At 36.7% G+C, this 12,043-nt stretch overlaps 1 protein-coding gene across 1 annotated transcript in view; it reads right to left on the minus strand.

The window, feature by feature from the left end:
- The window catches only part of larp1b (La ribonucleoprotein 1B), a 33,461-nt gene that overhangs the window by 9,015 nt on the left and 12,403 nt on the right, over positions 1-12,043 (minus strand). Inside the window, exons 8-13 of the mRNA XM_059353101.1 lie at positions 9,075-9,219; positions 8,359-8,536; positions 7,088-7,251; positions 5,396-5,755; positions 433-547; positions 140-309 (exon numbers count right to left, since the gene is read on the minus strand). Of these exons, the coding sequence (XP_059209084.1) occupies positions 140-309; positions 433-547; positions 5,396-5,755; positions 7,088-7,251; positions 8,359-8,536; positions 9,075-9,219 (1,132 nt within the window). The remainder of the gene's footprint in view (positions 1-139; positions 310-432; positions 548-5,395; positions 5,756-7,087; positions 7,252-8,358; positions 8,537-9,074; positions 9,220-12,043) is intronic.

Here is a 12,043-nt window from a genome sequence, read left to right on the forward strand (position 1 = left end):
AACCTCTCAGATTAAGCATCATGACCTCAAATTAAATTTTATATTTTACTTCAGTACCAAACCTGGTCTTAATCACTTAATACCAGTTATTCCCGTCATTAGTCTGACATAAAGGAGCATCTCTACAGCCTGAACTCACCTGTCCGTCGATGGTGCCGCTCTCCTTCATGACGGGGTAGAAGCGAGGCGTCTTGTTGGGGTCCTGGCGTCCGGGGGTGCGAGGCGTTCTGGGGGTTCGGGGCTGGTGGACGACGGGGGACTCTGGGACCGTCGTCGGCAGAGAGCGGGACAAGTCTGCTCCGCTGTCCACTGAGACCAAAAAACACAAGGTGGTTAGAACAGAGTTAAAGAAACAGACATTACAAAGGAGATGTTTGATAAATAACACAAAGGTTTGGTTAAAATAAAGCAAACAGGAAGCTCAGTTCCCACCTGGACTTAGCAGAGGCGGGACTTCCTGGTTCGGGTCAACGGGCACTTTGGGGGTGAGTGTTTCAAACTCATCCTGAGTGATGACGTTCAGTTTCTTAAAGTTCTCAACTTCCTGCTGCGGAACAACATGGACAACGAGTTAAAAATGGGTTAAGACACCAAATTTAGTACATTTAAATTCATTAATTAGCATTTTTTAGAAAGCTGAAGCACCAACAGATATAAATCTGTAAACATCATACAAACTGTAATTTACAGATTTTTTTTACTTAATTTAAATGTCTAAATTGTATAATGAGTACAGCATAAAATACATTTTTCTGTTCAAATCTATATTTTTTAACAATTAAAGATACATTTACACATTACGCTTGGCGTTTACTAAACTACTACTACTTACTAAACTAACAAAAACTGGAAGTAAAATGGCGTGTCACTGAAAATGCAATTGTTATTCTCATTTTAACTATTGCAAATGCCGCCCTTCTTAAATGTCTCTTTATTTTATTTATTATTTTATGATTATTTCATTTTACTTAATTTCATTTATCTTAATTTTATTTTTTTAATGGGAGGATACGTCAGGGAATGTTTTATTCTGTTAAAAATGAAAAAATAAAATGTTAAAAATAAATCAGAAAAAATACATTGTCCAGTTTAATTATCCATTTTTCATTCTAATTTTTTAAATCATAATTTTAAAAATGCCTGTGTAAAGGCGTTTCATTTAACATGAGACGTTATTTTTTATTATTTTTTTGTTATTCTTCCATATCTGCAAGTAGTGGGAAAAACAGATAAAAGATGAAAAGAAATGTGTAACTGGTGATGAAGTTAAGCAAAAGAAAGTGATCTTTTCCTGAAAATTCATTGTTATAGACCTGACGAGGTTAAATGGTGCAGTTATTTGGAAAAAACTAAACATGATATTTTTAGTTCTTCTGTTTCACATTCACTCTATTAATTTAAATCATTTGAAGCAAACAGAGATTTAATACTTGTGATTAATATTTAGTTTATTCTGTTGCATTATTTGAGTTTTTTTACTGCATTTGTATGAAGAAAAAATTATTATTATTCCACAATAACAAGGTGAGTGTTGCTGCATTGCTCATATGACTGTATAATATTCAAACCTCTCAGGCTGAATTTCAGGCGGTTTAAACTGATAACACAGTGACGCGGTGGTAAAATGATGTGATATGCCAGCAGCTGCAGCCATGTAAAGCTTGTGTGACACACAGCAGATGTGCAGCATACTTTGAACTTTACACGTCAGCATCAGAAAAAAAAAAAAAAATCCCTGGTGACCTTCGTGTGTGTGTGTGTGTTCAGGCGTGACATTTCCCACATGTGGCGACATCAGTGACAACCTTTGAGCCGGTGAATGAGCTGACAGACAAATTTCTTTCATCCATTCCCTTCAAACAGTTTTAGCTTTTACACAATGTACATTAGATCGATATGACTGGTATTTACTCAAATCCTGCCTAGTGTGCAGCTTTGAAGCACTTAAATCTTGATGTATTTATTGTAGTTAATATTTAATTTTTAGAATAAGACATGACATGTGAACCATACAAAATTTGGTATATTTTTTGTTATGAATAAAATTTAAAACTTAAATTAATAAAATTAAGCAAATAAAATGTTCTGGATCTGAACAGTTCCGTTGGTGTTGACTTTCATCTACATTTGCAGTTTCTGAATTAATGCTGCACTTTCACTTGTTTCACTTATTTTTTAAATTAAATTATATTATTTCCTCCAATTATTTTTTTGTGAATATGTATGCATGTGTTTTTAAAATTGTCTTGTGTCATGTGTTTTTTTTCTCTCTTCATGTTTTTGCTATTAAATGTGAAGTACTTTGGGCTACTTTCTGTGCATGAAAGGTGCTAGAGAAATAAAGATAATTCATTACTAATTCATACTGCATTAAATGTATTATAAGAAAAAAGTAATACTACTACTATAATAATTTGTTCCATTTTCACCCATCAGAGAAAAATTAAAGGGATCCAACTTCTGTATTATAAATTACTGATTTAGTTTGTGGAACAATGCTCAGGACTATATCAAAAAACTAAAATTTAAAAAAAATTGCAAATAAATATTATTTTTAAACCATTTATAATAGCAAGAAGCTGCATTTAAAAAGCCTTTCAACAAATCAGGTGGGACTTTTTGTTCGAAAAAATAACCAAATCTAAGCTTCAATTGGTGATTTTTTTATTTTTATCAAAATGCCTTTATTTTACATGTATTGTTTAAACTGTCACCAAAACAAACCATTTACTGTCACTTTAACAGTAACAAAATATATTATTTAAAGAAAAGTCATTGTAAAAAACTTTTTGGGTTTCAGAGGGTTAATGAAGGACAAGTGTCTGTCATTGTATCTGGGTCATAAAAACGTCTATATAATATTGTAACTGTGATAAAACTAGACTGTATACTGATCCTGGACCATAAAGTATTGCCAAATAATTCTGTAATAAAATAAAATTGCATAACGGTGTGTAACATATAGACTGTGTTTCTGCAGACGAGGCAGCTTCTCCAGAAAGCAGGTCACTTGCTTCTGGAAGCAGCTGTGTGACACACATGTCGTACGGAGGCTTGTACAGTGGGCGATAAATAGTAGTTTATTTTTGTCCCGCTCCGCAGCGTGAGGTTTAACAGCTCTGTCACAAAGTCTTTATGTCAAAGTGTTCGGAGCGCCAGCAGGGCTGAACTTTAATGAGGTGTCTGAATCCTAAAACTTGAGAGGGGGAACACCAGACTGTAGCCTTTGTGTGGGATTTATTTTTTATTTTTTTAAGTTTCGTTTTTATTAACCTCTTAGCATTCTGACAGCCCCTTTTTCAGACTTTATCCTTCCAGAGGCTATAGTGGGTTCAGTTTTAAAGCTAAATCACCTGACCTCTTGGATAATCACAGCCTCATGAAACTTTACAACCACAAACTGGAGACCTGGAGCATTCACAGGATGGATGGCTTACCTAGCTGTATTGACATCAGGGGGTTTCTCAGCAGTTTACAGAGCAGAAGTGCTCGCCATCCAGTCGCCAACAATACAGAAATCTCCAAAATGTCAAAAGTTTTAGAAACCTAATCACAGCATGGACTTTTTTGTGACGTTCCAAAGGTGTTTCTGTTTAGGGGTTTTTGATCAATTTTATCTATTTTTAGTAACATAAAGTGGTGAAATTTAGCACCAAATCTGCGCAACAAATAGTATCAACCCAAAAATTCCAACAACAACTTATGAGACATAATTGAGCATGATTGAAATGGACTTAACCCATTTAAGCCGGGAAAACATTACCTCATTTCTACCATTAAAACCGGAGGCGCTCCTGCATTATTCTACCATTAAAGCCGGGAAAGCGGATACGTCGTTTTGTAGTATTTGTTGTTTTTTCCACCTATTTTTGGTCTCTTGGCCAATGAAATGAAGAAGAATATATGTGGGAGTGTCGAAATGCAACATGGGACTTTTCAAGAACTGAAATCATGGCGGAAGACGACTATAGCAGAGGGAGCTCAGATATAACAGGTATAAGCTCTCAAATATGAAAAATCGATTATTTAGTAGGCGTTGACACTTCTGTTGAATTTCCAGAAAACTTCAGGTTTTAGGGGGTGTTTTTAAAATCGCCAATAGGTTTTACAGGCATTTTTTCCAGGCTTTTTAGGCCTAAATGGGTTAATATACTCATATCACAATGTTATAAGCCCTTATACACTTTAATGATCTTATTAAAATGATTAATTTATACATATTAGAGATGTATGACTATAACAACTTGACACACACTGCTGAGCTGTATCTCAAATTAATCTTCAAGTTCCGGCTTTCAGATGGTTTACATCACTTCTATGTGACATCTACTATTAACCTGCTATCTCCCCCTAAAAATTCTGTCCGCCAACCCCAATTGTCTATAAAAAGGGACTTCGTGCTAAGAGGTTAAACAGCTTGTGACTACAGAATATCTTGAGAAAATTTCCCATATATATATATGCCACACATATACATTTAAATTGAAGATGTTTCATTCTTCACTTTCAGTAAAAGAATTGTTATTACATCTGTAAAAGCATCAGAGTGGCTCTCAGTGTGTATTTGTGTCTGGCAGCTTGGTTTCCTTTATGCTTTTGCCCTTATTAACTGTGGCCAGAGTGACCCTGCTGACCTACTGAGAGTTTAAAAAAAAAAGGAATAGGTGGTTAACACCATGGCAGCTGATTCAATAACAGGAAGTGAATCATGTTCAGTCAAAGCCAAACAGCGAGAACAATCTAGTTCACTGGCTTCTATTTTCTCTCAGGCAAGTGATAAACGCACCAAATTAAAATGGAAATGTTTGGATTTAGTTGTCAACATTTTCTAGCTTCATGTGGCTCATACACCCAGTAAGTTGTTTTTAAGGACACAGGGAAGATTATTCTGTCACTCGTACACAATCAAACAACTGAGAAAACAAAACAGTCTGTGGAGAAAAAAAATGACTCAGTAGTAGCAAAATGTCAAACCGTACCAAAGCGGTTTTATTATTTATTTTATTCTGTTGTCTGCACTGTGCCAAAAAATAGAAATAAAAAAGTAAAGTTTATAAGCTTTTATGATTATGACGTTCGGATTTTATTGTTGTTTTGTGTATTTATCTGCTGTTTTTTCCGCATAGTACTATAATATATAATAAAAAAATTATTTAAAAAAATTATTATAAATTATTATTATTATTATAAATATAAAATTATTATTATGATTATGGTTATGATTATTATTATTATGTTCAGGTACATTTTATTGTCTCTTAATCACCTAAAAGAGAAAACGTTCTGAGGGACAAATTGCCAGAAGGGACAAAAATCGGCTTCTAACGTCTACAGATTAAAATGTTGTAAGCTTTCTAATCCATCATTAGAGATAGTATCTCCATGTTTTTCTTACCTTGCTGATCTCAACCTGTTCCGGTTCCTTCCACAGGTCCTGCTCGTAGTAAAACAGTCCGTCGTTGATGGCTTTAGCGAGGTCGGTGGTGAGCTTTGCTCGGGACTCGTGGTTGCCCGTGCGGTCGCCCCCGGGGTGCTTACGGATGTAAGGAGGGGTCTGGGTGACGATGAGGATCTTGTTGACATCCTGGTCATCCAGCTCGTAGTCAGAGTCGTCCTCGTCTGACCAGTCGGTGAACTTGTTCTTTCTGGGCGCTAGCTGCTCCATTTCTTCATCAAACAGGAAGTCCAGCTCCTCCTGGTCGGGCAAGGCCTGCGAAGGAGCCTGGAGGCTGCGTGGAGAAGTCTTGCTGCGCTCCTAGACGACACAGTGAGTGATACAGCAATGAACGAGGGAACAAACACGAGGAGCATGAAACTACACGGCGGGGCGATGAAATAGAAAATTGAATGAAAAAGTTCTACAGGATGTTGTAAAAATGCATTTGTGCTCTCGGCGTCCATCTTTGCAGTCGGCATATGTCAGTAACAGTCTACCTGTAGCAGCATTTTCTGCTGCAAAAAATCACTAACAAAAGCTTCTAAACCAAACACTAAATAATCAAACATGTTTCAATAGGATGTGTGACCCAAAATTGGGGAAAAATTTACAACAATCGGCAACCACGTTTACAGTTTTTCCTGACGTTAGCGCATAGCTACATGTAACAGTGTATGTAATGTAAACACTGCAGATGATGTGTTTACTTTTACATTAGTGCATTATTTGACACTTCTAATATGACGACAAAACATTTATATGACTTATGAAAAAACGGAAAAGTAAATTATGTCCACTTTTACAATTATACAATAATGATATCATGAATTGAACAATATTATCTTCCCTTAATAATATTCCCTTTTTATTACTGCTTTGCATCCTGATTCAATAGCAATCTTAATTTCATTTTTTTTTAATTGTTATGTTGGCAAGAACAGTATATTTTTGGTTGAATTTAGCACATTTAAAGCAATGTCTATTAATGTGCAAGGCCCCTGTTAAATGAGTTCAAATATGTAAAATAAATATGATTAAATCAAACATTGCAATCAAACTATCAGAAATGTCTTGCCCAGTTTCTAGGGTGAGAATGTGCTTATGCTAAAATAAGGACTGGAATTAATGATTAATTTTTAAATCAATATTATGTTGGAAAAAAGTCAAACGTCAAACTTTTGAAAATGCTTGTCCTTTACTGTAACTCACACTGTGTAATTTACGAGACGTAAACATGATTTTTAAGAATGGATGAGGGTTAAAAATTAAGGCAAGACAAAAGGGTGAAAAACAAATAAAATGGAGTTTGAGCAAACATGAAGACTACATTTGAAAAATTGGAGGTTTGACTGTAAACGTGAGCAATGGAAATGAACGAGAGAAGAACAGGCAGTGGAGATGAGGTGATAGAAAAAAAAGAAGCAAGTAAAAGCAGGAAGTACTCAACTGTAGAGGGTAGGGGGTCGGGTTGGAGCTCTGAGGGAGGAGAAGAGTCGACAACACAAACGTCATCACTGACGTGCTGTCGCCCGAAAGGTGGAGGACACAAACGGAAAGACGGACAGCAGGAAATGACAGAGGATGGAGGACATGAAGAAGGGATAAGAAGGGATGAAAAATGGTGTTTGAAAGACTTTAGTTGTTTGGTACCTTTCCGGAGGGCTGTCGGTGGCGTTTCTCCACCTGGATCCAGGCGTCGGGGTCAGGCTTGGGGGCGTCTTTGGCTGGGAGCGACTCCTGACTGGAGGAGCTGGGTTCAGCTGAGTCCTGAGGCTCAGCAGACTCGGGAGGAGTCTCCTTCACAGGCGACGAAGCTGAAAGGCCCAAGCACATCACACATCACACACTCAGACAACCTCCAGCACCGCTTTAAAATCACACGTCAGCTCGCATTTAGCTGCAGGAGGCGCTGAAGACTGAAAAGTCTTTAATACTCGGTCAACAATAACTGTGACAAAGAAGGTTTATGTGAATACGTTTATTGCCGAGTAACAGCCGCTGTTTGTGAATGCTGCATACATGTAACTTTTGGTTATTATCAAACCCAGCAGATATCAGAGGATAAAAATGTTTTATGTGCTCACTTAAGCTAAAATTGCTGGAAATTAATTTATGCTAAATGTTATAAAGGAAAAAAATGTACGTTCCCTCTTATTATATGTGAAGATTTTGAGCTTTTCTTTGTCTATCATAGAAAATGTATTATCCTTGTTTCGAGAAAGCAGCCAATCTTCATTTTAAGAACTTGGAACCTTTTGGTAATGTTGCTTTAAAATGTACTTAATAATTAATCATTAATATTGAAATTAATACTGTATATTTTAATTACACATACATGTAAAGGCAAAAAAGCAGAGAATTAACAAAAGCAATGAAGTCTCTGTGCAAGACATCAGTTTTATGCTTTTGTTTTGTAACTTTGTTAAATTCCATTGCTCCTTTGGGGAAAAAAAAAATCATATTCATCCACTTAAAAAACTATCTAGCTCATTGGTTCCTACTGATGTAGTAGTTACATATGGCTGGTGACTAGTTTTTGTCAACAACAAAAAAACTAGTCACCATACTGGAAGTAGTGCATTTGTTGGAGACTTTTTTCAGTGGCGGATTAATCCACATTTAGTTTTCTAGTGAGAATTTGTGGCAGCAGGAAGGTGTATGTGCGATTGACTCATAATAAATGAAAGTGTCTGTTCATATTAATGCAGGAACATGTCACCCAGTGCAACAGTGTGGCTCATTGATGTGATTTTAATAGTGTTTGGACAGCTATGGCGCTCTATGGCACAGAGGAAGAAGATATATCAGACTTTTGACACACATACAGGACTTGTTAGTAGGATGAACTCACAACCAGACTTCTCCTTTAATCCTAACTTTGGTATCTGAAAGGAGAAGTAGTAGAAGAGATTCATACTGACCAGAGTTTGTGGAATTAAGTGTCTGTCGTGGAACGAACTCAGGACAGTTGATGAGCTGGGAGAAGTCGGTTCGAGGGGAACCCACGATGGTCGGGGTGGGGATGGGCCAGCGCTCCGGGTCGATTTTACAGCGCACCTTGTCGTCCACAAGCTCCACTTCTTTGCTGCTCTTCAGGGCCTGGAAACACATTTATTAAGATTCAATAAAACAAGGACTAATAGATTTTCTCTTTCTTAATCCCAGATTGCTGTTTAATCCCAGATTGCTGTTTATTTTAATTATTTTTTCACAAACTTTTGTATTTTTTTATTTATATTTTTTAAAAGCAACAAGCTATAATTTCTCATGGTTCTTCTTCAAATATTAGTCTTGTCACATAGTGTTCTTATGATGATTAAAAGTTAATTCAAAGCAAATACACGTGTAAAAGGTGCCAGTTAGCCTGGATGAACTTTGGCTCCAGGTTACATTTCAAGTGTCTTTGATACGCAAACAGTGAAAGGCAGAGAAAGAACACCGTAACAAGTTAATTCAAAGCAAATACACGTGTAAAAGATGCCAATTAGGCTGGCAGAACATTGGCTCCAGGTTACATTCAGAGTATGTTCGGTACACAAACCGTAAAAAAGCAGAGAAAGAACATCGTAACGTGACATTACTGCTCGACAAGTCTGATACGTGGCATTTATTCAACCCGTTAAAGATGTGATATTACCTCCATGATGAGGCTGATATCCATGGTGAGGGCCTGCACTCTGTGGAAGCTGGCGATGAGGGAGATGGGGAGGAAGCCCTGGGCGTCCATCTTTCTCCTCAGGAAGAAGTCTCGCTCCAGGTTGTGGAGGCTGAAGTAGTACTCACTGGAAGAGGAGGACCACATGATGCATTAGTGCTCATCAAACTGCTTGTGTAGTCATTCAGTCAGGAGCATACTCTTAAAATGAACATCAAAATGAGTATTAGCACTGAAACTCAAGAATCCTGAGTTTAACGTTCATCTTTTGTCATATCTTACTTTGACAAATGTTTTTAAACAGTTTTTATCCAATTACCGCAAAAATTGGCTTTGACTTCAGTTGATATTTGAACACACCAATATCTTTATATATATTTTGTCACTTTTTTGGGTTTTAAAAGAGCAGGATCCTGATTTAAGAGGGGAAAACTACACCCGTAATCAATATGGTGGCTGAGAACATTTTTGAGCTGGAATGTGCACCAATATGACTGCATCGATACTCAGAATGCTGTTTTAATAATCATATCACTTACCATTAAATATTATTTGACATTATACACTATATGTACATTGTCAAACAATTCTTGAAATGATGAATGAGAAAAAATTATTGTGTATGTTTAGTGACTAACCGTTTAAATAGATAAAACATAATAAATAGCAAACGCCATTTCTAAATCACCAAATCATAATTTTATGTATTATACATTGTTTAAAAAAAGATAATGGCGCTTATCAGACAACATATACGGCAATACTGATAATATCGGTCCACTGATAGATCTGTCGGGCTCCAGTTTTTAATGTTCAGTAAGGTCAAAATCACAACCAGTATGTTGCCCTTTTTTACTACTCATATTTGTTTAATTTCAATAAAATTTCATTTCAAGGCAAAAGTGACAGTGGTGTGATGTCATTTGATGCTGCAGTCATGTTGATGCTCATTGCATATTGAATAAAATATTGAGGTTCACTATGTTAACAAGAGAGAGCAGCAGAAGAGAAATTTATTCATCTGAAACTGTCACTCACATAATTTTTTAAATGTTCCTGTCAGCCACAATGACTGTAGAAACCAAATCTGTAGTTGGAAAACCTCTCTGACTCACCACTTAAAGTCCACACACACACACACACACACACACACTCACACACTCACACACTCACACACACACACACACACACACACACACACTCACACACTCACACACACACACACACACACACACACACACACACACGTCTGGACGCGGAGCTCAGCCTGCAGGCGGTGGCTAGGCGCTTCATGTGGAGTAACGCCGGCTGAGTGAGCAGCCTGAATAACGCTGAGGGAGACGAGAGAGGAGAAGACAAGAATGTCCCCCCTCACCCTCCTCGCTGAAACACAGTATTTTTTTTGTTTTTTTACATTTCCGCGCTCAGCCCAGCATATAATTCATCCCCTGTCCCCTCCGAAGCACTCAGGCTATATTTAGGAGTCCACCTCACCCTCCACTATTCTGGGTCTGCTTGCTGCTGCAATGAGGCCAGAGCCGTCAGTCAGACACAGAGCGCACGCTGCCCCCTGCAGGACGCAACCGACCCAGAGGAGCTTGGAACTGGCTACACATGCTGCGTTCACTGCTTATCAGTCGTTCTGTCACTCACACTCACACCTGCTCTGAAAAGACACAATCTTCACCTGTTTGACTTTGCATGAGCTGGTGGTTAAAACATAACTTTGACCTTTTCTGCCATGTTTTTCCACACTCTACTGATAACCTTGGATCTCTGCTGCAGACCTACAGAGCCCTGTTAACGAATAAAACGTGTTTGGCACAGTTGGCAGGATGTGTTTGATGTACTTCATAAGTATCACAATAAAGAATATTTATCTTCTAGGAGTAATACTCATTCTATTACCATTAATTAAACCACAATTAGCTGACTGAAGCCTGTTTCACTCTCATATATATATATATATATATATATATTTATATATATATATTTATATACCATTACCATGGAAGAAATAACTGGTTTATTAACCCTCTGAACTCCAAGATCCGTCGGTTTTGAAAGGTATGTTTTCTTTAAAAATAAATAACCCAAATCCCTGATTTATCATAGCTATAAACTGTAAAAAAAGAAAATATTGGATTTTTTTTCACATTTCTGACGTACCTTGAATGAATCACACGTGATGCCTCCATCAGAGTAAAAACAAACAGATTTAAGCTTAAAATAGTTATATTTCCTCAAACATCAGTATATTCTACATGTCTCATTAAAAAAATCTCACCAAAAATAAAGCGTTTCCACTAATCATATCCTGTAAAAAACATTAAATTCAGCGCTCCCCAGAACAACTGTGAAGCCATGAATGAATCAGTTACATGAAAAAGATTCAGTGAAACTTGGACTGAACTGCAGTCTGTTTACACAGAGCACTGAGGAGAGGTCAAGAGGTTATAAAAATGTAAATAGTTAAATTTGTAATACATGTGAAGACCACATGTTTCTCCAATATTGGGAGAAATGTCATAAATTGATTCCATTTAATTCCAATTTTTGTGAAATAAATTATCAAAAGACACTCAACTTGCATTTATTTTATTTTTTTAAATGATTTATGTTATTATAACTACATTTCCAAGTTATCCTTTATTCTAGCCAGGATTTATATAGTGTAGTGAAAAACAAAGCAACAGTGAGGAAAGTTGTGACTGGAGCAAAAAAAGCCCTAAACTAATGGTTCCAAAAAAGCCCAATTTCCTAAGAGAGGTGGACTCACCGATGGTCTTTTTTATTGTAATTAAGTTTACTTCTCCACAGACATATTATCATTTTTAAACGGAGGCTGCTGGAAACTTAATAAGGAAAGATTTGCCATGTTGAATTGTGATTTTTTTTGCATTGTATGTATAAGATGATAGGACTGAAAAACATTAAATATGACCCTTTAA

This window comes from Centropristis striata, chromosome 16, assembly GCF_030273125.1.
Source record: "Centropristis striata isolate RG_2023a ecotype Rhode Island chromosome 16, C.striata_1.0, whole genome shotgun sequence".
NCBI lineage: Eukaryota > Metazoa > Chordata > Actinopteri > Perciformes > Serranidae > Centropristis > Centropristis striata.